This window comes from Ceratotherium simum, chromosome 22, assembly GCF_057802395.1.
Source record: "Ceratotherium simum simum isolate JZ-2026a chromosome 22, ASM5780239v1, whole genome shotgun sequence".
Lineage (NCBI taxonomy): Eukaryota > Metazoa > Chordata > Mammalia > Perissodactyla > Rhinocerotidae > Ceratotherium > Ceratotherium simum.
The window spans coordinates 14,660,826-14,687,515 of record NC_141921.1 but is presented as its reverse complement, the minus strand read 5'-3'; the positions used below and the strand labels follow the sequence as shown (position 1 = coordinate 14,687,515).

The following is a 26,690-nucleotide window of genomic DNA, read 5'->3' as shown; positions in this document are numbered from 1 at the left end:
TTACAGAGGGACAGGAGATACGAAGACAGGGATGCTGCAGTAAGCTAGATCATCCAGGGCCTCAGGTCTTGCTCAGGAGAAAGGATGGGCCACAGTCTTCGCCACCTACCCTCTTGGCTCTGGTGCTCTTCCTGTCAAAACAAGCACACTGCAATTGCACCCTTTCCCGTGCCTTTGATTTAAGAGTTCCTCTCCTGGCCCTGACAGTAAGGCATTTCTGTCCCACAGATTATAACTCACTCTGGGCTATTATTCAGCTCCCCAGCCCTGGCCCTGCTGCAGTTAGTCCAAACATAATATCCTTCATGCATATATTATCTGTCTCCCTATTATCTGGAATCATTTCGGAATTAAATTTCAGTCCTGCAATATTGGCTTCAGGAGCGGCGCGCTTTATGGGCTAGTCAAAGGTTAGAATACCAATCAAAATAACAGTGCCGATGCAGTGAGACATTTTAATATTCCAAAACCCGGTAATTGTAAAAGGACATAATATTTTTTCCCTGATTACCCCAAAGGCAACACATGTTAACAAGGCGAGGGAAGGAGTGAAAGAAATTTCAGAGTTCAGACAGCTGTAAGACATATTTAAAGGAAAAGCCCAGGCAGGGCACTGCACCATGGGGGCAGGGAGATAAGAAGAAAGGAGATGTTCTCTCTAGCTCCAGCTTCCCCGACTCCAAATACAGCAGCATTCCCTCTGCTTCCTCCTGACTATACCCAAGAGCTCAACCCCAAGGGCAGATGTTGTAGAGGGTGGGATGAAAGGAGAAGGAGCTCAGGATGTGGAGTCTTGAAGCCCGGGTTCTAGTTTCAGCTCTACAATTCAGTAGCCTCCAGCCCCCATGACTGGCTCCTCCTGGGGCTTCAGCACCAAATCCAGCAGCAAGAGCTTCGGGCTGCTCTCCCACTTGTCCTCTCCTCGTCCCATGCCTGTGCCCTCACCTCTCCCTCATTTACACCTGGTGCTGTGTGTCCTGTTCTCTGTGCATGTGTTTCTTCCCAAAGACAGCTAGAGTCCCTGATCTTCCTGGCTGCAGAGCTGGCTCCCACCAGGATACTAGCCCATAACTGCCCACTGTCCCACAGACAACGCTCTGCACTTTGGATGATGACCAGAGCCCCAATCTGGTTCTGACCACTGAGTGGTCCAGAAGCATCCGTCTTGGTGCAAGCCCTCCCCCCTCCAAAATAAAACAAAACAAACACCTTGAAGGACCCCTAGATCTTCATGCCTCTCTTGGCTTTCATTTTTGTTTTGTTGTTGTTTTTTCCAAATTAACCTCTGAATAGTGCCAGTCAAGGGGCTCTGCAGCCGGCACCATGCAGCCACCATTCTACCCAGTTTCAGCCTCTGTCAGGCTGCCCATCACTTGAGCAGCTTTATCCCCACAGCTCTAAAAACGTGACCTGACCAGCAGAGTTTCAGATCCTTTCACTCCTGATGGCTTCCCAGCTAGCACAGCCCACTTGCCAGAGCCTCCAATCTGCATCCTCCTGACCTGATGACCTGCCTATGGCCCCCAGCAAAGAACTTCATTAAGACCGGGAATTTATTCCTCCATAAGCCCTTAATTTATTACTGCACTGATTGGGACTCTGAATGCTCCAAGGTCAGGAAAAGTCGTACTCAATTGTAGATACCAACCCTCCCTTCAGCAGTTTCTCCTTCTGTCCCCTTCCAGGGGAGGAGGAGACAGAAATGCTCCTTGGAGGGACCCAAGAAGGTCTCCTCCTCCTTACTCCCTCTTTCACAGCTGGTCCTAACCCCACCTCCTTCAGAGCATCCAGAAATTGTAGCAGGGCATATAGCACAGATGGCAGAGGAAAAGTGGAGCAGCAATCTTCACAGCCTGGTACATCTGGGTCTGTTCAATTCTAGGTGACCCCCCTCTCTACAACTTCTGAGCATGACTGGCTGAGCCCTGTCTGACAGGACTGATTCAGAATCCTCTTAAGGCTGCCTGCCTCCTTCCTCAAAAGCCTATTCAAATAGGCCTAGGCATCAGAGGGAATTCCAGACCATTTGTGATTATACGTGCACACACTTGCATGGCTTGGTCTGAATGTACATGAATTGTATATGTGTAGGCATGCATTTATACCTATGTGTCCATGCATATGCGCTAAGTATACATATATTATGTGTGCATGTGTATATCCACACACATATATATACTTACATCCTTATGGAGGTCTCATCCAACCTATCCATTTCTTCCTATTTTTTTTTTTGTGAGGAAGATCAGCCCTGAGCTAACATCCATGCCAATCCTCCTCTTTTTACTGAGGAAGACTGGCCCTGAGCTAACATCTATTGCCAATCCTCCTCCTTTTTTTTTTTTCTCTTTTTCTCCCCAAAGTCCCAGTAGATAGTTGTATGTCATAGTTGCACATCCTTCTAGTTGCTGTATGTGGGACACTGCCTCAGCATGGCTGGACAAGCGGTGCGTCGGTGTGCCCCCGGGATCTGAACCTGGGCCGCCAGTAGCGGAGCGTGCGCACTTAACCGCTAAGCCACGGGGCCAGTCCCCAACCTATCCATTTCTTGACCCCTTATTTGCCATAACATTCTCCTCCATCCAACCTTAGCTACCCACTCCCATGGGCACACTTTGGAACCTGCCAACAGCTAGAACTGCCCCACCTCTGAAATCACTGATTCAGATAACCTTACTCTCTAACTACAATCTCTTATCCTTCCATCTGGCATGCTCAACTATATCCGATATACCTATTCCTCATCTTATTGTGACCTATCTACTTTTTCCATATCCATCAGGCCCCCTGCTGTCTTCTCTTCCCTCAATATCCAGCTTAGATCCCATAGTCCATCTTGGCAACCACTGTCTTGATAATATCTTCAACTCCTTTATTCCTTTCATCAACTTCTTGAGAAAATCTCACCCTGGATGAATCTAAATGTCTGCTTTCTGCATGACCACATAGCCAGGCAGCTGAGCTCTGCTAAAGAAAAGTCATACAATTGAACAGAGTGGTTCCGCTATGAATAAATGTCACCAACCTCAACTGCACCCTCAATACTGCCTAGAAATCCTACTACACTTCTCAAGTCAGCTCACACTTTTATTCTTTACTAAAACCATAGCAATCCTTTTCCACTTTCTGCAAACCTTCCCAGCCCTCCCCTAATAGTTATCAGCAAATGACTCATCTCCTATTTCATAGAGAAAAATAAAAGCCATCAGATGGAAACTACTTCAACTTGCCATCATCAAATCCACAAGCCTACCTGCATCTGTCTGTGTCCATCGTCTCCTTCTCCCTGTCACAAGGGAAGAGGGGACCTTTCTCCTGAAGAGAGCCAATTCCAAGAACCTGCAGTTTCCATCCCATCTCCTCTCACCTTCTCAGAGATCTCTCTCTCCCCCCTATATTTTCAACCTTTCCTTCTCTAATAGTGCCTACAAACAAGCACACGTCTTCCATCCTAAAACACAAAACCTGCCTCAACCGCACACCTGCCCCCCACAGCTCTTGTCCTTTCTCTCTCCTTCAAGCCACATTTCTGAAAAAGTTACAATTTCTCTATCTCCTCACTTACTCCTCAATTTGGCTCCTGTCCCTATCATGCCATCAAGAGTTTTCACCAAGGCCACCAAGGTCCTTGTGCCTAGTCCCGTGCTCATAGTCCAGTCTTTACACTATCTGGCTCTCCCTGAGTTGACCAGTCCTCTTCTTCTGAAGACACTTGCTTTCCTTGGTTTCCGTGATACCACGCTCTCCTGGTCTACCTCTTCTACGATTCTTTCACTCTCTTTCTCTTTTTCACTGTGTTTACTCTCTTTAGCACGAAGAGTCAGGCAAAACTAAATTTTAGTTCTAGCTCTGCCATGTACCAACATGAGACATCAAGCAAGTTTCATTACCACTCTGTGCCTCAGTTTTCTCAACCTTAAAATGCAAAAAATAATAGTAATTACTGTACAGTGTTGTTGTGAGGGTTAGATAATGGGGGTACATGAGCACAGTGTCTAGCACAGCACTGTCCATTACAAATATAATGTGAGGTACACAAGCAATTTATGAATTGAATGTCCAGTTCAAGTAAAAAGAAACAGATGAAATTAATTTTGATAATGTTATTTAATTTAGTATAGCCAAAGGTTATAATTTCAAAATGTAATCAATATAAAAAATTATTATTGAAGTGTTCTGTATTGTTTCATACTAAGAATGTAATTTACACTTACATCTCAATTCAGATGCTAAATCTTCATCAGAAATATCTGATCTATATTTAGATTTTAAATAGTTAACAGTTGAAAATGTAGATTCACCAACCAGATTGTTCTAAATATACTTAAAAGTTCTTCAAGAAAGTTTTTTATTTACATTTAAATTAATTAAAATTAAATAAAACTAAAAATTTGTTCCTCAGTCACACCAGCTACATTTCAAGATCTATTGCCACAGGTGGTCAGTGGCGACCACACTGGACAACAAAGGTCTGGCACACAAAATGCAATACACATACGAACCATTATTACTACTTTTCTTGACCACTCCTTCTTCTCTATTTCTGACTCTTCCTCCTCTATCTATCAAATATTGGTGTTACTCAGTGTTCTATCCTAGGCTCTCTTTTCTTCTCACCCTATACACTCCACTCCCATGGCTTCAATTATTATTCAAACACCAGTAACTCCCCCAAATCTGTATCTCTTATCCAGACTTTATCCCTGAGCCCCAGACCTATATATTCAACTATCTCCTCGACAGCTTCACAAGAATGTCTCAAAGGCATCTAAACTCAGTATGTCCCACACTGAGTTCATCTTCTCTTCCAATCCCAAAATCTCTCCTTCTTCCATTATCTCAATAAATTCATTCCAATTCCAATTAGTTGCTCAAATCATATGCCTCGAAGTCACGGTCTCCTCCTTCATCTTCCACCCTCAGAACCAATCAATTACCATTTCTTGTCTACTGTACAGTCAGTTCTGCTATTATACTTGTTTTGAAAGAGCAAATTTGTTCCAACGCAACTGATACATTAGGGAACAATTCAGCATGCCGCAAATTTTGCACTTGTCTGTGTGATTTTGTCCATAAGCAATACTAGATAAACACAGGAAACTATACTCAGCTGAACAGAGCTGTGTAAGAATATACAAAATGCACACATACACACACCTCAAACATACCAGCTACCTAGATCACCACGTGTTATAAGCCACACCCATCTTGTCACAACTTTCCATCTGATTTCAGAACTCTCCTTCCACCACTTCAAAACAATTGACAAGCTGCAACCCTTCTCATGCCCATTTCCACAAGCAAGCTTCAGGTTTTTTTCAAGGTAAAGTGCCATTTTTATTGTAGTACTTATATATTTCTTAACAATTTAACATGTGTAAAATTATGCTACCATTTTTATTAGATTCCTATCTTTTTTAATGTGTCTCTGATGAAGCTTTTGAGTATTGTGCTCCTAATCCCATTTTTACTGCACAACCTTCCATAGCACGGTGATTTTTAGGAAGGTATATGTTGCATTATAGCAGAACTGACTGTACCATTTAACACTCTAGAATTAGTCCCTTTCTCTACATTTCCACTGCTATCAGTTGAATCTCAGTAACTATCATCTTTTACCTAGACTACAGCAATGGTCTAATTCTGTGGTTCTCAACCGCAGACAGCACCTCCCCACTCTCACTCCCGTCCAGGCCACTGGAAATGTATGTGTATGTGGGGGTTGGGAGCATTTTTGGTTGTCACAATGACTTGGAGAGAGGCATTACTGGCAGTCAATGAACAGTGGCCACGGATGCTACAAATTTAGCAATGTTGCCCACACAATGATTTGTCCCACCCCACATGCCAACTGCAGCCCCATTAAGAAAAACCAGTACTGGTCCCCTGTATCTACTCTTAGCTCTCTCTCCACTGCAGCCAGAGAGAGCTTTTTCAAACTGCAAACCAGATGATGCCTCCTCTATGTTTAGTACCCTTCAATAGCTTCCCCTTACCCAAAGGATAAAGATCAAAATCTAAAGTGTGGCCTACAAGCTCCTCCTCCCCTCCAGTTTCATCTCATGCCACCCTCCTCTCTTCCCTACATCCACTATGCTTCAGTCATTCATTCATTCAACAAAGAATGATTAAACATCTACTGTGTGCTAGGAACTAGTCAAAGTGATGGGGCTAGAACAGTGAACAAAAGAGACAGAAATCCTCTGTTCTCATGGAACTTACATTCTAGTTCCGTGAAGATGCCAGGCTTCTCCTCAGCTCAGGGCCTTGCCACCTGCTCTTTCCTCTGCTTAGCCAATTCCTACTCATGCTTCAGATCTCAGCTTAGATATCCTTCCTCAAGGAACCATTCTCTGACCCAACCCCACTAAGTCAGCTCCCCTTATGAAACGATCCCCTGACTCTGAACTTTTCAGTGTTAAAACACAATTATAATTATTTGTTTAATATCCATCTTTTCTGTTTTATCTCCAGGGCCTAGCACTACCTGGAACACAGAAGGCACTCAAGCATATTTGTGTATTGATGAAGATGTGTATGTTTATATATATGCATGTGTCTTTACATTATATGAATATGTACGTATAAACACATTCATGTCTGTGTATGTTTCCATATATTTCTGCAAGTGACTATGTGAATATGTGTATACACATGTATGCACGTATGGATACATACATACAATTTTAGATATGCTCACTTGGGTGTATTCATTCACGCGAGTACATGTATACATTTATGCTTGTGTGTATGTGTTCTTCTGGCCCCTCAGTGACAGCTCTGACCTCCTGGAGGGAGCTGGGAGCAGGGCCCCGACTCCTCTCTAAGCTGACAGTTCAATCAGAGTCTAAGATCATTCAATGACGCTCCAAATGTCAGCAAACACTGGTTTGCTCCCCACTGCTACAGGGTAAGGAGGTAGAGGCGGGAGATGCAGAAACCTGGCCATTGAAAAGTTACTTTTCTCTGATGCAACCCACACCATTTCTGGACAGGAGAGGGCAGCTGAAAGACAACATTATGTCTCATCTCAGACTAGAGGCCTTAGGAAACGGGGATGGTAAATTCAGTCCCAGTAGCTCACTCACTAGGGAGGTCTAGGTGGCCAGGCAGACCAGGACCCTCCCCACTTTTGTCATGGGGCAAAGCTCTGCTAGGGGAGTTGAGGAGGAGAGGAGAAGGAAGGGAAGGGGGGAGGACAAGGTAAGATCAAGGACAGGAGCAGACCCTGTCGACAGCCACAGCCTGGGTCACACATCAGGAAAGAAGGCATGGAATAAGGCTTTTGCACAATACTCCCACAACCTTGGTAATGACCTCCCTGGCCTTGCTCTTATCATTACTTTTTTAAGGGAGCAGGAATTTTTTGTGCAGCCTGTACTAAGTCGTGCAGTATAAAAGTCAGAAAGATCACAATGCCTCTGGACCTCCAGGGCTCTGCAGCCTCCCTGTCTTGAAGGGCTGCTAGCAAGGACTAGGCTAAGTCTGGAATTAAGTCATCTCTCCTGCGGGGTCCTCAAGCACAGCTGGAACATGATGTGGCTGGAGGGCAGAGGAGAAGTAGTCAGATCCCTTGTTTTTCCTAGACCTGCTCAGTTTACCTCCCAAGAGGCAATCACAAGGCCAAGTGGGAACAGAGTCCTCAGTTTCTCCTTATACCCATCCCCCCTCTACAGCTCAGCATAGTCCTGCAAAGAACCAAGCTGAACAGGCTGAGGACAGCCCACCTCCACCCCCAGCAGCACCAAGGTAGCCCTGAGTGGTAATGCTACCACATGGGTCGGCTGCTTTCCTGCCTTTCTGCCAAGGAACCTAGAGGCAGGGAGCTATCCATACACCAAAAAGTCTAGTGAACTTCACAGAGCAATTGTTCATGGTCAGCGCCCGCCTCGCCTGGCCGGGCCTTCACATTGCATTTGCCAAGGCCAGCAAGCAGCCTCGGATGCACTCTGACAGCTGCCACGCCGTCTTCCAGGAGCGCAGGCCTAGCCACATCCGCACGCGTAGCCCTGCCAAGCCCCGTGTGAGAGGGTCTCTATGGAGCCAGCTCTCAAAGGTCAGTCAGCCAGCAATTATTTACTGAGCACATACTTGGTACCTAGCCCTGATCTGGCCACTGGGGACACAGAGAAGAACCAGAACCAGTCTCCGTGCTCCAGATGGACATGTCTGCAAGGAAACATATGTGACTCAGTTTTAACGCTCTAAGATCACTGATATCCAAAGTGTCAAGGAGCCTCAAGGCAAGAGATTGACTGCTGAGCTTCTCAGCAGAGGTGACACCTGAGCTGAATCTTCAAGAAGAGGGAATACGCCTGATGAAGATGACTGGGGGACACTTAAGACAGAGGTAAGACCATAGGCCAAGGCCTGAAGGTAGGACGGAGCCTGGCCTCCTCAGCCAAAGACGCTTGGTAGTAAGCAGCTGATGCTCAGGTGCACAGGCGATCAGCGGGAGAAGTGGGTAGGGGTCAAAGCACAAACAAGCCAGAGTGCAAAGGACCTGCACACTAGGGGAGAGTAAAGGAGTTCACAAAGGTTGCCACAGAGAATGGCTGCCCTGAGACCTACCAAGTCCAAGGTCATTCTCTTTCACTGCTCCTCCACATGCTCGCTTAGCTCCAGCCCACACACACACCAAAAGCAGGCTGCTCCCCCTGCCTAGAAAGCCTTCTCTCCTCCTCATAGCCACATCCTGCCTCCCTTGAATGCCCAGTTCAAGACCCAAATCCTCACAACACCTAGCCTGATCCTCCAACAGCCTCTCTCTCATCGCTGAGCCCCCTGGGAGCCACGACCCTGACCCATGGTGTGTTCTCCCTTCTCTGAGCTTCCTGGGAGTCACTAAGCTGACTGGTGGCACGGGGTTCCTGAGGCTGCCCCAGGACTGTTGCCCTTACATCAGAAGGATTTATGGGCGTGAGTCTCCCTAGTGGACTGGGCCTCCCAGAGCAAGGATCCTACCAGAGCAGGGATCTGAGGAGTCTATTCCTACACCTCCTTTCTTCTGCTTACCTAGGAAGCACAGCACACACGAGGAAAGTAGGAGTTTTCTGGGTGATTCACTCTCTGCCAGGGTCCACTTCCCTAGCTACATGGAGTCCCTCCTGGTTCACAGCTCAGCGCCCACTCCCCAGGTGCTTGGTGCTGCCAGTCTCCTCCCTCATGAGCAAAGGGAACTGGCTCTGGTTTTCATGGCCCTTCCTCACATAAGCAAGGCTCTGCTGGAGCTGGGCAGGACCGAAGCCAGCCTGAAACAAATCTAACTCCCACCCAGAGGGAGACACCAGGGCTAGTCAGGAGGGTCAGAGGCCACACTCATCATCACATCAAAGGAGGACAATTTCCCAGAGGCTCAGCTAGTACCACATCTCTCCTAGAGGCAATGCAAGTCAGTCCAGAGATGCAGCTCTGAGCAAGAATCCTGAAAAATTTCCTTAACTGGGACTTCTCTGCACATCTGGGTGACACCAAGTAGGGCAGTGTCATACTCCACCCAGCAGCCTGGTCCCCAAGCAGCTCCCCACTCCCAGTAATAACCACAACCTTCTAGTGCACATTAGCTAAGGAAGAGGAAGGAGGGGTATTGAAGAAAGAGAAGAACAAAAAGAAAAGGAAAGAGATGAGAACAATAAGAAGAGAAGAACAGAGATGAAAAACGAAAGCAAAGAAGGTGAAACATGAGGCACAGGAGAACCAGAGGGAGCATCCGGGTGCGGCCCAGACACAGTACCTTTTTCAGATTAATCCACTGCTTGAAGTAATCCGCCACTGGCAAGCCCAAGTACTGGCACTGGCCTGGGAGCCTACAAGAGAAGAGAGAACAAGTTGGGCACACCTATGTCCCAGGGATGCAGTCTTAAGCTAGGAAAGCCAATAGAGTCTATAGAGCAAACAGACCTCAAAAGGCCAAACCTTCATTACCCATAGGTCCCACCCTACCCAAGAAAGGCACCCCACCTCCAGCACCCAGGACACTGGGCTCCAGATCCAGCCCTCAGATCCAAATGTGAGAACCTGGAGACTATTCAAAATAACATCAGCAGCTACTATTTTCTGATGTCCTACATATGCTAAGTATTTTACTTACATTTTCACACTATCCTTCAGAGTGATGCTGTGAGGTAGGTACTGCTGCCAACATTTTACAGATGAGAAAATCAGATTCAGAGGGGTTACCTAGGGTCCCACAGCTAAAAAATGATAGTGCCACGGACGGAACTCAGGTTGGTCTCACTCCAAAGCCTATGTTCTTTCCAATGCACCAGGTTGTTGGTGTTTTATTACAGCAGAGAGGCAGAGATATAAGACAGGAGGAGAGAGAGAAAGAGCACATGATTTAGAAATAGCTGGGCAGGGGCTTCAACTCATATTTAAATATCTAGCAATAGGCTTTCTGCAGATAGAGAAGAAACCATGCAGAAGGATAAGAGGTCAGAATTTAAACGAAGAGTCTCTCCCTGACTTTTCTTTAAATTAGAATTTATAAACTGTCTTCCCTTCTAGCTGATGATGCCATTTCACGCACACAAATCCATTCAACCAAACACTCACTGATGTTTAATAAGAGTCAGGCACTTAGGACTCAAAAAATAAGACTTAACTACTGCCCATAAGGGACTCACAGTGTGTTCAATGGAATGGACAAGAAAAGAAATAGACAAAAAGCCTTAAGTTAGAGCACTGGGGTAGATGGAAGGATGGAGGAAGATACGAGAAATATCAGCTGGGGACGATCATAGAGTTTTCTTGCTAAGAGGAGCTTGGCCACAGGCAATGGAGAACCTCTGAAGCGTTGTGATTTACAAAGATTGTTCTGGGGGCAACAAAAACAACACACTAAAAAAGCTAGGTAGTAGCCAGGAGACTAGACAGTAGCCATAGAGATAGCAAGCAAGCAACAGATATAAGAGATGTAAAGGAGGACTACTGTGATGTGGGGCCCACTGAGAGAAAGCGCTAGAACCCAATTCAAAGGTATGTGGCTTGACTAGCTTCATGCTACTCACTGAGAAAAGATAAAAAGGAGGCAGCGGCATAGAAAGCATATTTGACACCGAGAACAGATTAGCGTTTAGTCCATTTTATTTTTGTTTTTAAATTCTCCCCATACAGTGTGTCCCCATTCTGCCCAAAACAGGGTAGACTGCTCCCACTGCCTCACCCCTAGGTCACGACTGGAAGGAGGCATGAGTTTGGGATGAAGTTTTAGATTACGCCTGACACATGGTAAGCACTCAACATCTGTTGAGTCTCTGGAAGTGCCTAGGAGACACTGGGCAGTGGGGTGATGCCTAAGAGGCAGCTGGATATCCAGTTTTAAAGAGAGATCTGGACTGGAGATATAAATTGCTGAATCATTAATGTAATTTAAGTAAAATTAAAGCCATGAGAGTAGATAAGATCACCTGGGACAAGTATGGAATGAGACGAGCAGAGGGTTCAGGCTAATGTCTCAAAAGTTTTATTGAGCTAAAATGAAACCAGGCCACCCCTACCAGACCATCACCACACACAAGGAACTCACTACTTCATGCAGCAGCCACCTCTAATTTTGAACTCCTTTAATTCTTAGAACATCCTTCCTTAATACTAAACTGAAATCTGTCTCCTTGTAACTTCCACCCATGAGTCTGAGGTATGTCTTTGCAAACTACAAAGAACGAGATTTCCACCTCTTCCTTGCAGAACCCTCTCAAATCTGAGAGCCCAGGAAGTTTCCCCCAGAGTTCCCTTCTCCAGGTCACATACCCTGAGCTCCTTCAAGAATTCTGCAGGAGATAATGTACAATGAGCGAGAACTCACCCAACCCACCCCCACTCCCAAAAGGCAGGGCTCCTAGATCATTTTCAGGGTATCAGATACCCAAGGTCACACATGCTCTTTGACTCCACTTCATATCACCTGTGGTCAACCTAAACTGTGGTACCAAGCTTCCTCTTTCTAGAATATATATAACTGACTTTTAAGCTTAAAATGCAGGTCATTAGTATCAAATGCAATAGGGTGGTCAAACCCAAAGAATTTGGCATCAGGGGGTTGGTGGGGGCAGAAGGCAGCATACAATGTGTTGAAGAGTGAATAAGAGAAAAGAAAAGTGGAGACCACAGTGAAAACTCCTTTCTTAGGAAGTTTAGCAGTGAGAATCCAGTTGAGATGACTGGTTCCACCCCAGAAAGTTTCAGGGCAGTCTAGCCTTCCCTCCATCACTTTTCAATTATTTGACAGACACTAATAGGAAGCTGATCCCCATGTTTCAGGCAGTTTAGTAAGATTTACTTTTCTACTACCTGAGATATCTTACCTGAGTGGAAGATTCCACTCAAACACCCTGGTGGCACAACGACATTAACTACAACCAGTCAATTTCCTGGAAGGGAAATTCTGGCTGAGGCCAAGATGATGAAGGGGTATCCAGACAGGATGTCCCAATGTGGGCACAAAGGATAGAGAATATAAGGACATTAGGCAAGTTTTGAAGGATGAAAGGTAGCCTTAGGAGCTGGAATGTGGCTGCCTAAGAAGCAGAACTGTAATGTTTGGATAATTTTCTTATTTCCTTCACTTTTTCTTTCATGTTCCTTATCCTTGGTATTTGTGAAAATGCTTGCTTAGGTCAGTTATTTTTGAAAAATCACATTAAGGCCTGTGAGTGAAGAGGGCCACCAGAAGCAGCAGAATCTGCAAAGAAACAGGTCAGCGGGACTGGCCAGCAAAAGGCAGAGGTCCTGGGTCACCTATCATATTCTCCCTTAGCCAACCCCACCATCCTCTGATTCTTTTAGTTGACTCAGGCCAGGAGTCCTATTGGCTGTGGCTACCCTGGGGTGGAAGGGGCTCCCTTTTCAACAGGATTTCAAAGGAAGACGTCAGCTGTGGACATTTCCACTCAGGTAGGAAGGTAGTAGGGTTCTGCCTGCTCCTCTGGGAGGAGGACCTATACCAGGGGGGCTGCATGGAGGACAGATGAGACAGACTGTCAGGCTGGATACGAAGCCTCAGATACAGCTCAGGAGCCATCCTGAGTGCTGTCTGTCCCCACAGCTGACTGAAGCAGAGGGGGCAGGACTATAACCCTCACTCAGGGCTCTAGCCACTTGCAGGCACACATGCAGTTTGCAGACTCACAGGCATTCGGGCTGCTCAGTCTCTAGCCTGTGGGTGGTCCTAGCCTTGTGACTCCAAGATACAAGCAGTACAGATGTAGCAGGGCCCAGGCCCATCTTCACAACAGACACAGAACCAAATGCCAGAACCCGAACTCCCAGGTGCCTTATGGGAAGACAGTTACTCATTTCTATGACAAAACCCTACCCCAGCTTAGAGAGCACCAAGAGAAACCCCATGAGGAAGGTAGGTTAGAGCAGCTGTCATCTCCTACATAAAAGAGAAAACTGACGCCCAGAGAAGAAAAATGATTTGCTCGATCATACAACAAGCCAAGGGCAGAACTAGAAATGGATCTAAGTCTTCTGACTGCACAAGGCATCAGTCATGTAGATGTACTCAGAGCTCTTTACAGTCCCCGGGAAGGCAAAGTCTGGGGCCTTAGAGAGGCAGAAAACATGGCGGCCACTGCTCAAGGTCACACCTGGGTCCAAGGTTCTTAGGAGCCTAAGGTCAATGATTACCAGTAGGTACATGGTTCTACCAATTTGGAAAGGAAAAGGGTAAAAGTCCCCCTGGCACAAGGGGTCTGAATGCTGTGAGTTCCTACCAGACACTGATCCCAAGAAAAGAGCCACTGGCAGTGGGCCCTGGACTAGCCTGCAGGCATGAACGTGCAGGCAGGTTTATGGTGCCCAGGTCTCCATGCAGCTGGAATCACTGGGCACAAAGCTCCTCAACTGCCCAAACATCATCTGGCCATGCTTATTACTGTTGCCCAATGAAATTTTATGCACCAAGTCCACAGGTGTGATTTCCCCTTCTTTATGAGGGTCGGAATGACATCACTGATGGCCAATAGAAAAGAGCCAATTATGTCCAGGCCATAAAAAGGAATGGGATTTTTTTCAACCAAATCAAAACTTCCTTCAGCTTCATGAATGCAAGGGGGCCCCTTTAAGGAAGGGCCCCCCAGTCCTGCCTGTGGGCTCTAAACTGAGAGATATGGTCACTTTCCAAATACTGTTGGGCCTAGGGCCAGTGAGGAGCTCCGCCTTTGGCATTTACCATGTGGCCCTGCTCTTATCACACTGGACCTCCATGGTCATCAAAACAGATCATCAAACCCTACCCTCAGACACCTGACTGGTTCCTCGCTACTCCATCCAGAGGGAAGTTAGAAAAGATGGGGGTACTCCTCAAGTTCCCTTATTACTCCTTTTAAATAACAAAAAAGAAAGCAGAGAGCCCTCCTCTGCTTACAAAGAAGAGAACAGTATGGGAGGAACAGGGGTGAAAGAAACTGCCCCCCTAACAAGTGAACAGCACAAAGCAAAGGGAGCCCGGCCCTCCCCACCCACCCCTCATCCAGCCCTACCACCTGCAGCCCAGAGCTCAGGCTGGGCCCAGACAGCCCTGATGGTAAACAGGTGTGACTAGCTCAGCGCCAGCCAAGGCAGAGGACTAGCTCATTAAGGGAACACCACCCTCACTAATGGGTATGGGCAGCATGAAGCTATTGTGAGCAGGAGCTCAGCTTTGAAGACTAGGTGAAGCAAAGCTGGGGGGTTCTGCTAGGACTGCTAGGCTTGAGTCAGAGGCCAGCAGCATCCATGGAGGTCTGACAGACAGACTGGCAGACATCAACAGCCAGGACCAGCAGGAGAGCAGGCACCAGTGCTGGAAAGGGTCACAGATACTATTCCTTCTGTGCTTCTCCCTCTGCAAGTCTTAGAGACAACCCCAAATCAGGGAGATGCATGTCATTCTCACTTTTAGCAGACTCAAGCCCTTAAATAGGAGGAGGTCAGCTGAATCTGGAGCCATATTTGACCCCTTTCCGCCTCTCTGGAAAGGCTGTGGGACTTGGGTCTTGAAGTGATGTAGACTGTCAGTCCTGGTGTCCAAAAGCTTTAGGACACGCACATACTGCTCACCTACTGGGGCAAACCATTTTGTCCCATCTGATATGTAGAAGAAGGGGAGTGTTGAGGAGCAAAGGTGAAGAACAGGGAGAAAGGCTCTGTCTCCTTCAAAGTCATAGTTGGACCATGGAAGCACGAAAGGCCCAGTCTGGAGAAGGAGTAGGGCAGTAGACCCAGCCAACCAGCCAGATGGAAGCTCCTGCCAAGGGGACACTGTGAGGGAGGGGTGGAGCTTGTTTCCATGAGGGTCTCCAAACTTGCTCATTCCGATACAAGCTTTCCTGCAGAACGTTGTTGCTGGCTGTCCTGCATCTCAGAACCACCACATCTCCTAGGCTTCTCTCCAAGTCCCAAGGCTGAGCCTCAGGAAAGGTCCCATTCCCACCGGGTCCCATCTGGGAGTTCTACCTAGTCAGAGCCTCCACAGTCAGCATCGAGCACAGGCAGGCTGCCTCAGCCAAGGCAGCACTTAGCTGGGGACACATCTCTTTGTCTCTCCTTTTTCCGTTCCCCCACCCAGAGGAGATAAACAGACCCTGGGTGATAAACGGCCCGCCTTTCATGATCACTTTTCCTCAAGTTGAGAGAGTAGCTGGTGATGGATGGGCTGGAATTTGGTTATCAGGAAGAGCTGTCAGCCAGAGGTGCCTATCTCCTCCCCCACGACGCAGGGCATCATTACACTGTGGCATCAAGGTAAAATATGAGCAAGGGGAGGGAAGGAAGAAAGAGGGGAAGGCTGGGTTTCCAGACGGAGCAAATTGAGCAACAATGAGTGCAGGACGTTAGTTATCTGCCTGTGACACCTTTTATCTCTGCACAAATTGGTCCTTCCTCCCCCACTGCATCCTCTTATACAAACAGAGGCAGGCACAATGTGTCACCACCGCAATAGCATAGCAATTTAACCCGAATTAGTGAGGGGGTCAAGCCAGGAAATAAGAGTTTCTCATTTCAACAGGTTCTTTAGTCTCTGTTCTGAACCACCAGACGGGGGAGGAGGGTAGAGAGAAAGTAGGCTCATAATTGAATTCACTCGCTTGGCCGCTGCTGATGTATAAAAAATTAATGCTCAAGTCTCCTACTTATCAAAGCCGGTTAGTTTCCATCTCACCTGCGAGATGCACCATGGCAGAAGACACAGCCCGGGCCGACCCCAGCAGGCCGAGCACTCAGTGCTTTCAGTCAATGCAGGGATCAGCAACAACAAGAAGGAAGAGAAAGAAGCTGCCCAGAGACAGCAGCTCCATGCCAGCAACCCCTACTAGAAGCCTATAGGATAGAGTGCAGGGTGGGGGGAAGGATGGGGACGACTGGCATACAGAAAGTAATCACATTAAAGATGATCCTGAACAGTTCAAGAATACACTTCAGTCTACAGACAGAAAAGGCATTCTGGCTCCACCCTCCACCAGAAGATGTCCAGGTAAATGGGGGCTGGCAGAAGGGAGAGTGCAGTACCTCCCCAAACCCCCCAACCCCTGCCCAGCACATGGCTCTGCCGCACTAAGAGACAACTTGGTCAAGTGACCATGTGTCCTTGGGCAAGTTACATCACCTCCACGCCCTGCTCTGTGAAGGTTAAAAGAGCCAGCCAAGAGAAACATATTTTATAAATAAGTGCTGACAGAAGAGATTCTGGCTATAAGGAGGACAGCTGAGACCCAACCTGCAGTAGCCTTTGCAGATGCTTCCAGGCCACCTGCATTGAGAAGATAGCGCCTTAGTCACGAAAAGGACACTGGAAAAGCTTTGCTGAGGATGACAGGCAAAGGGGAAGTTCCAGAACCATTCAACAGTTGCAAAAATAAATTCCAAGAAGGTCGGGGCGAGAGGAAGAGTTGTGGATGGAGGAGGCACCTTGGAACTCATTCTCCAAATCCAAAGAATCAGCAGACAAATGCTAGGGAACAAAAGCCAAGGTCCCAGTCTAGACACAAACTGGGAGAACTTTCTACCTCAATTGCCACCACATATTTATGGGTATCACTGAGACCCAAGACCCTTGAGGAGTAGAAGCAAATCAGACCTGATTCCCGTACTCAGGGAGCTTCTAGGCCCACCCAGAATGAAACCACAGCATGAAACATAATGATCACTCCAGGAGAGACTACTGAGAAAGGGCCATCTCATTTCTGGTGATGAGAGGGCAATGTTGGGGAGCACTTACAAAGACTCAGCTTCAATCCTTTTTGCTCACACACACATACATGCACACTCTGTCCCTCCATTCTTCCCTGCCTGCCTTCTCAGCCCACTTTGCTCTCACACTTGCCCCCATCCTCTGGGACGGCTGCAGGTTACAATTCCAACCACAGCCTTCAGAAAGATGATACACTTGCTGGAGCCTACAAAGGGTCAGGAGAGAGTACTGTTTGAAATACCAGCGTGACAGCTGGCTCCTTGTCTGTCTCTTCCTCCCCAACCCCCTCCCCAAACTTGTCATGGTACAAGAAGTCTATAAGCAGCCCATCAGCTTTAAATATCAGTGTGCGTGAAGCAGGAGCGCGAGAGCGAGGGAGCGGGAAGCAGACAGCGAGCGCCTCTGTCGCCACTGCCTGTCAGGGAGCACTAATGAATTTCACCACCAGCAGCCATGCTTCAGATGGGGGTGAGGTGGGGGTGGGGAGTTTTCTAGGGAGAACTCTCAGTATTCAAACATCTTCTCCCTGTTAAAGCCCTGTTAATAAATGTCATTGCAAAGCCGAGAACTACAGCCCGCCACTAGAACTTCAAGGCAAGGGAGGAGTTGGGACGAGCCCTGAGGTCCTCCCAAACAGGAAGAGGAGTCCAAGTGTGAAGCTGGAGGGAGCCAGTTGAGCCCCGCAAATAGGAGGGTGACCATCACCACCATACTCATCTCATAAAGGCCTTGGGATGCTTGCTTGAGAGGACTAGGACAAGAAGGAAAGGCCTTAGGCAGGGAGAGATTACCTGTTGTGCCTCCCTAGCCAGACTTACTACCCACCCCACTTCCCATCAACCTCAGCTAACTCACTTCACAGTGAGGCTCCATGGGCAAGGGCTCCAGGCCATCGTTCCACACCTAGGGGAGGAAACTCTGGCACCAGGCCCAACAGGAAGCTATTTCCCTCACAGATGTCAGGAGTCAGAGCTTCTTAGAATCTCCATTTTACAGATGACGAAATGGAGGTTGCGAGTGGTAATGTGACTTTCCCAGGATCCTACAACTAGTAAGTAGCAGAGCCAGGACTCGGCCAGGTTTCTCTTGGCCCTGCTCTTCCCACAATACCATGCAGCTTCTCTGAGCAAGGGCTGATCACCCCACTGTCTCCTCTACTGCCAGGTCCTGCCCTGCCCCTCCATTCCCTCCCACTGGTACATACACACCTCTGGCCTGGCATGGGCCGCAGCTGCCATGTCGCACAGGGCTGGGCTCCAGGCCAGGGTGAACCCAGCCTGGCAGAGAAAGCCCTGGGAGTGAGCCAGCCCATCACCTGGGAGTCGCCACGGCTCCGAGGGCATGGTTGCAGGCATAAGCCTTCCCTCGGGTACCCTCTGCACAGCTCTGATCAGCAGTGTCTGATCCGGCAGCGACCTGCTGTGCAGGGGGCAAATGACATTTAATTTCCTCTTGGTTTCCCTATGGTACAGACGAAAGGCCGTCACCTGCGCCTGGGTCTGGCAGCACAGCTGGACATGTTCCCAGACATGCTGCTCTGGAGAGTTCCCAAACAGAAACCAGAACACAGGCGGGTGCAGAGGGACGCCCCACAGGCCAGGCTGCCAGTCCTCCAAGAGAAAACCAGCCTCAGATCCCCATTGCCAAGCAGTTGCTTGAAGCCTCCAAAAGGCACTGTACATGTATACAGGGCCTCCCCGCTCCACTGTTTTTTGGGCCACTTGCCAACTATCTCTACTCCCATTTCTCCCACATGAAGCCCACATAAATGACCACATGAAGCACACAAGTGCCACAAACACTCTGTGGAATGCACTTCCCCAGCGACACAAATACTCCATGAAATCAAGTAACTTGTCACTCCCCAGCCCATCTCTAGTGAAATAAGAGAAGCATCTCTCCTGGGTCCCCCCCAGGGCAATTCTTCCAGGGAAAGGGCATAGTGCCCCACCCGTTGTGACTGCAGGAAGTGTTGGAACTGCTACCAGGACCTGGTCAGAGCTCTGTTTCCCAGATGGAACAGCAGAGGCCCCAGCAGGCAGCAGGGAATGACTTGGGGGAGGTGGGCGAGCAGGTGACCACAGGTTTCCAGGGCACTTTGGTCAGTGTCTCAGCTGATGAGCTCTTCTTTTTGGCCAGGGAAATCAGGAGCTCCTTAGCAGTTTGAGCTGTCTCCAAGATTCCTCACTCATCCCCACTTCAGTCTCCACCTGGCCATCTTGACCCTTTGCCTGGGCTGCCTTCGTGCGGCCTACAATGCCCTCTGGAGGCTCCACGGAGAGGCATCCTGCAAGCGTTCAGGATCTGGGATGCAGTCTGACCTCTGCTCCGATACATTCAAGGACACAGCTGTTCCCCTTACCCTCTGGCTGGTCTCCTCTGCTCTGATCCCAGCTCCTCTGACTCCTTCAAGACTTGTAAGCCCTTGGCCTACACAGAGTCACACTTCTGGGTGGGTATTAGAACAGGCTAGTGGCTTGGGCTTTAATATTTTGTTAAAAAAGAAAACGTTTACTGCTAAAAAATACTACCCATTCGGTCTCTCTACTGTGCTCCTCTGGGTTCTCCTAGCATTTGTTTTGTGTCTTCTTTGTAGTGTTCTCATATTCTACCTTTCTTAGCCTGTAATTAGTTATGTATGTGCTGCTCTGTCCTGATCACCTGGTGGTCCCTACAGTTCCCAGCACAGTACTCACTGGGGCCGGAGCAGCTCTAACAGGGGCTAACTTTAGGCCACTTCCCAGAATGCCAGGATATGCAGTGGTTAGCACCTTCAATGGCAGTTTCCAACAGTATTCCTTGGAAGAGAAGAGCTGCAGTGAAGGGTAACTGACATTCACCAGAAGGTCCTAGTGAAGAAGTGTGGCATATGCCACTCTTAAATCAACAAATGGGACATACCTGCTACCATCATCTAAATTGACCTCCAGGAGACCAAAGAGACTTTTGCATCTGGCCAATCTTTGGGCAAAATGCAGCATATTCCAATTGGAAATATCACTCATTAGAAGTTTCCAAACCCTGAATGTGGGATCATGAGAACATAGGATGATGCTCGTCAGCGGAGTACTCAAGGGTCTGTCCCCTTGTAAGGGAGTCACTAGTCCCACAATTCTGCTTATAGGACTGGAAATGGGTGAAGCCCTTTGGCCCCATCAACCAAGCCCACTGCCTGGGCCTCCTTCTCCAGCCAGCTTTGGGGAGTGGGCACAGGAGAGCCAGGGGATTGTGCTCCTCCTGGCTAAAGCCACTTGTTAATAGGCCCTAGATTCCCTTATCCCTGGGGAAAGGAAGGTAGCAATGAGCTCTCTCCCTCTCCCCGCCAGACACACATGCGTCCCAGCAGGGCCAGGGAGGACAGCCATTAGTGTGTGCCTCAGCAGACAACGGGGAGGAGAAGTCTCCAGAGCAAAGGACAACTGCAGCAATTAGAATGCAGGGAGGTTCAGAAGCTATTTAACTGGGTGACCCCTGAGGTCGCTGCATCTGACGCCCATCCCTGGATAAATATTGTATGAGAGGGGAGGGGGCGAGTGAGGGAGCCATGGGAGTGCTGCTCCTCTCTCCACTCCTTTCCCCACCCACACGGCTGCCTCCAGCCACACACTCCAGGAGCGTGATTTACAGCCCTGACAGTCAGAGCAATCACTCTGCTAACCAAGAGGGAAGGGACAAAGTCGACTTGCCAAAAATTGACTATGGCAATTGAAGAAGAAACCAGGGCTGGTGGGGGCAGGGAGCTGAGCTGATACTGAGAGGCAAGGCTTCCCCCACATTCTGGGTCCAGCTGGAGCAAATACTCTGTCACCCGAAAACCACCAGCAGGTGAAGCTGGTCCCAACTGGCAGAAAGTAAATCAGAAATGGAGCATCCTTCCGCCTGTTGGGGGCCCTGTAATGGAAAAACTCCTGGATCTCATCACTACCCAGGTGTTCCTTAGTAAAGACAGGAGTCCTAGCTACCTGCCCAGAGAAAGTGGGACTAGCCACATGCCTTTTAGCCAGCTGGTCCCATAGCTGAGCTAGTGGGAAAGGCCATGAGCAGGAGAGTCAGACACAGCAGAAAGGGGTCAGGGTGGGGGAAGAGGAGGAAAGCGTCTGAGTGCGGGATGCGCCTCAGCCCCCACATGTGCCGCTCCTCCAGTCCTGCTCTAATGCACCCTGACATGCCTCTGAAGACAGAGAGCTGTTTGCAGTCAGCACCGTGATTTGTTAGTAATTATTTCCATGGTGTCACATTGCTGTCACTCTGTTAACAAAGAGACAGGCTGCCTCGGGCTGCCTGCAAGAAAGAATCACAGAGAAAAAGGCCTGTCAGGCTCCTGGGATTCTCTGGGCTGGCTGGCTTTCTTCCCCAAACCAACATCCTTGCAGGCTTTGGAAGAAACAGTTTTACAGAACTATCAAGTCTGAGTCGTGTCACCCTTTAGCCAGGGACACTGAGAATTTATCCCACCCACTCATAGCCACCCTTCCCAAAGCCCTACAGAGCTGAGCCCCCAGAGTCCACAAATCATTCAGGCATGGGCCACTATGCCAGCTGCAGCCTTGAGTTCCCAGCCTTCACCTTCCAAGACCCCTGCTCCTGACTCTTCTTCCTCACTGGGATGTCTGCAGCCTCTCATGTGCTCTTAGGAGCCTGATAAAAGAAACCTATTTCAGACCAAACTGAAGCAGCTGCCCCACTGGCATGGATGGTGGTTAGCGAGAATATGATAGCAGGGCATCTGAATCTGCCAACCACAGTTGAGGACCAAAGCTGCTCAGGTGCCAATGCCCCTGTAGCCTCCAGGTGCTGGTATACCTGCGAGGAGATCCCCACAGAATTGCCCTGCCGTTCCCAGTGCCTGGATCAGCACCGCATCCGCACTAGGAGAAGTGGTGGTTTGCTTTAGCACAAAGTAATGCCTCCATTACCCCGGCTGGGAATTCGAGGACAGATTGGCAAGCGCTGACAAAACAGAGGTCACTCACCTTACAGGCATGGAAAGTTGGAGATTAATTCTGTCCTCTCACAGAGGGAATCAGACTGCTGGATAGTGGAGGGGAAGTACCAATATTGAGAAACCCTTTCACTGCCAAGCAGCAGCAGAAAAGAGAGACCAAAGCCCACAAGCCCTAGAGAGGCCCTGTCAAGGTGGCAAGGGCCACTACCACCTAGCTCCTGCAGAATCCCACAGGATAGAGGAGCCCAAACAAGACTAAGATTCTTCTGGCATCAAGGTCCAAAAGGCAGAGGGCAGTGCTAGCTGCATGCACTGGAATGTAAACTCCAGGAAGGCAGGATGCTTCGGAAGTTTTATCTCTTTGTTCACTGCTATATCCTCAATACCTAGAATCGTGCAAGGCATACAGTGGGTATTCAATAAGCATCTGCTGAAAGAATAAATAAATGGGTCAGTACAGTTCAAAGGCCACTTCCTCAGGCCTGGAACGAGCCTCTCCCTATCAGAGGAGTTCAGAGAAGAGGGAGGCCAGTGTGGATTCCAGAAGAGCCAGGGAACACTACATGTCCAAGGGACTGGAATTAGGTTTTAAAAGATGAGGGGGATTGAGATAAGCTGATAGGCCTAGGGAGATTCTCATATCAGACTGAACATTCACAAACTCATTCCACAAACATGTACTGAAGGACTAAAGAAGGTAGGTAGTCCAACAAGAGGAGGATAAACTGCAGTATAGTAATACAATGGAATATTGCACAGCAGTAAAAAGGTTAAACTAATACATACGACAACATGGAGGAATCCCTCATAGTTACGTTGAGCAAAGGAAGTCAGACACAAAAGAGCACATCTTGTACGATTCCATTTACATGAAAGTCAAGAACAAGCAAAACTAACCGAAAGTAAAATAAGTCAGAAAAGCGGTTACCTGGCAGGGCAGGGGGTGGGGTGGGCATTATTGACTGGGAAGGGGCACAAGGGAACTTTCTGGGATGAAGCAAAAGGTTCTTTATCTTGGTCTAGCTTGTGGTTACACAGGTGTACACTTGTATAAAAATATACAGACCTGTACACTTTACATCTGTATACTTTATGCACCCTACTGTACCTATTTCATACCTCGATTTCTAAAAAAATCGCACAAAAATAGTTGGTGCTCAAGAGTCACAAAAAGAGTTTTAAAAAACTCTGTTCTAAAATGCAGGAAAATATTTTCCTGGCGCAACAGTGGCTCCTTCTTGGAGTTTCAAGGACAAGCCCTCCAGCCTTCACTCTCTGTCTTGCCGGAAGACAGAGGGGCCCAAGCAAGTGGCCAAGGGCTGGGAAGGTCCAAAAATTTGCAAAATACAAAGGAGTGCAGCCCAAATCTTAGGCCTTGGAGGCCATAGCCCAGTGGGAGGCCACATGCTACTTCTATTCTGTACCAGGCGAGCTCTAGGGAAGCAGAGCTGGATCACACGGTCAAGCCATGCCCCTAGCTTGTTCTGAGGCTCTCTGAAGCAGCCTGTCTGTCAGAGTCTGCCACAGAGCATAGAACCAGACTTCCAGAGACTCCCCCAAAGAGCCACAGACACAGGACCAATTTGTTTTCCTGACAAGCCGGGCACAGACTGGTTGAGGCAAAGGTCTCTGGGCTACGGCAAAGGTCTCAGTGCCTACAGCCCCTCCTGCCAGCGAAGAGGAGGAGATAAGACCTCACAGGTGGTCCAGGGGCGCTCCATATATAAGTCCAGGTGCCAGACCCTAGGCAGCAATGGTTGCCTCAGGACCAATTAAGCAGTGATGAGCTAGCCAGGCAGCAGCTCTGCAGCAGGCCAAAGCATAAGGCTCCTCCCCCCATCAAACGTCTCAAAGCCTGATCAGTTACTACACAAACATCTTTATCTCTTATCAGGGTTTTGATTGAGCAAAACTTCCATTCCAGGAGTTCCTATAATCACTAAAGTACTTGAGACTTTCTGATACCTTCCCTGGTGGGGAGGAGATGAGGCTGCCACTGGAGTCCCACCCTTCAGCCTAGAAGTGCCCAGAAACTGGAAACACCAGGGGATCTGTCTGCCAGCGAGGGGTGCACTTGTGGCCCTGACAAGAGAGCTTCTCTGCCAGCGTCCCTCCAGGCCCAAAGTCCTTCCAGAGAAGACCAACTTCCCCAACTCAGGCTCTGAGGGAAGGGTGCAGGCTGAGCTGCCTGCTGACCTGCAGCTCCAGGACCACGTGCAGAAGAGTGGGAAGGGAGCACAGGCCAGGAACCAGGAGCCTCGTCCAGCTCCACAAACACCTGCTCCTGCCCTGAGGCCTGCACCTAGGAAATGGATAATCCCCAGCCAAGCCCACAATCAGGAGCCCCTTTACTGCCAGTTCTAGGCCCCAGGACATGTGCAGGAGGGGCTCTCACGCATCTGCAAGTAGGCTGGCTCCAGGGGCATGTGAGCTCTCAGGTGGAGGCAGGGTGCCCCTTGCTCCTCTGAGCCCAAGAACTCTCGGCCCAAGGAGCTGTCAGGCTAACGAGGCTATCCCACTACCACTCCATCTGAGCGTGGCAGGCTGCACTGCACGACTGGTTTCAGGTGGCTCTTCTTTAATTAATGGCATCCCAGGCTCTGCAGGGAGCTTCACCCCACAAGAAATGGCCCTCTCTCATTAGAGGCAGGCCTGCCATGATGTATTCAGGGCGAGGGCCAGGATTCATTTCCCTGTCTGTGGGCTGGGGATGGGAGGGAGGAGAGAGGCAGCAGGGAGAGATTTATATTGAGTGACTTGGATTAGCTGCAGCTGAAACATGACCCCATCAACTCAAGCTGCCTTCTTCAGGCTAACCCAATGCACCTCTGCTGACGAGAGGGCTCAAGGGAAGCTGAAGGGAGGGCAGAAGGTCTGGTTCTCATTCTTTCTGGGCTTAGGCTGCAGCTTGAGGCCCAGAATTCCTATACAACCTCCAGAACCCCTTCCCCACCCTATACACACACTTGGTGTGCACCGGGAACCTACCTGACTCTGAGCCCATCTTGCCCATCAAGAGCCTCTTTGTAGCCAGGAAGCTGACCCATTGGCCTCACAGCTACAAGAGTGAGGCACTGACCATGGCTGTCAGCTGGCTCACTTGCTTTCAGGAAACACCCTCACTCCTTACCTCAGAGAAGGAGTCCACAACATGGTAGTGCCCCATATCTGCTGTCTAGGCAGGACCCAAGTATGATCTTCCACAGGGCGTGTCAGACCTCAGGCCACCCAGCACTAGGAAAAAGGCAGGCATCGGTCTGACATGAAAACTTGCTGTCAGCCATCACCTCAATATGGTGGCCCATTAGACTGGACCTCACCTCGGGGTGGGGAGATTCCGGGCAATACCACTCTCCTCCCCACCACCTCCCCCTGGTGCCACCTCACAGGGATCATGAGACTGGGCAGGGGGAGCCGGGGTCTTCTAGCAAAAAGGAAAACGTGGGCCTTTGGTCGTTCACGTTTCCAATGTACTTCTCACAGACCCTGCACTCTGCTAGCCACACGTGGTTTTAGACCTAGGAGCTGGATAGGTTCAGGCTGGCAGCAAACAGCACATGGCCCTGTAAACCCCACTAAACTTGACATTCAGTTTTACTTGTACTTTGGAGAAAAATTATACATGAGAGCCTGCCCTCTATCCACCCTTAGAATGCCCAGTTCACTAAGAGAGCTGGAGGGTGGGCCCTCTCCTACCCCTGCCAGCTAAACAGAAGGTTGTTTTGCAGGCCTGCTGTGTCCCTAGGAGGGCCAGGGAAGAATGCCTCTCGTCTATACACACACCCACTCCATGTCATCCATGTTTCTCTCTGGCCCTCGTGGAGGAGCGTTCATATACTCTTCTTTCCCTACTCAGAAAGAGATGTAGCTCAGTTCCGCTTTGCTAAGCCCTATTTGGCAATGTGTCTAAACACATGCAAACTTAATTAGTTCAGGAGGGGAGCCCAAGCACTTGCAGTGACAGATAAAAGTATCGGGAAATGAGACAAGTCAGGACTGCCAGGGAGTTCTTACTCCAGCCCTTTCTCCCACCAGGCTGCTAATCAAAAGTGATGCAGCTCAGTGCTGAGACCAACCAGTACAGCACTGGGCAAAGGGCAAGGCTCTCATGAGCTTAGTGACACGATGAGATGCTCCATGGGCTTCCAAACATCCTATAGGATAGAGGGGTCTAAAGTGATAGTGGATCTGAGGATTCGTTCGTTTGTAGCTCAGCAAGGAAGCTCTCAGACAGCCCCAAAACCTCCCCCAACCACATCTCCCAGCCAACCACGCCCCCATATCAATACAAACATAATAAGAGTCCAGACCTCCACCAACCCTAGCCCAGGTACCAGCAGCCTAGGGTGTCCTGAGGCTCTGCTGCTCAGTGCAAACAAAGGAGAGAAGGAAGGGCACTGCCACCATATCACAAAGCCATGGGCCACCAAGGACAGAAGAAGATGGCCAGACGGCACAGTGGTTAAACACATGGGTTCTAGAGTCGGAATGCCTAGGTTCAAATCCCTGCCCTGCCACTAACTGGTTGTGTGCCCCTGGCAACTTACCTCTCTGGGCCCCAGTTTCCTC

The 26,690-nt window shown here is 49.0% G+C and overlaps 1 protein-coding gene across 6 annotated transcripts in view; it reads right to left on the bottom strand.

Moving 5' to 3' along the window:
- ERI3 (ERI1 exoribonuclease family member 3) overlaps positions 1-26,690 on the bottom strand; it is a 127,210-nt gene that overhangs the window by 50,893 nt on the left and 49,627 nt on the right. For all 6 annotated transcript variants that reach the window (XM_087446071.1, XM_014796439.2, XM_087446070.1 and 3 more), the window contains one exon: positions 9,734-9,806. In XM_087446071.1, coding sequence (XP_087302197.1) covers positions 9,734-9,806 — 73 coding nt within the window. The remainder of the gene's footprint in view (positions 1-9,733; positions 9,807-26,690) is intronic.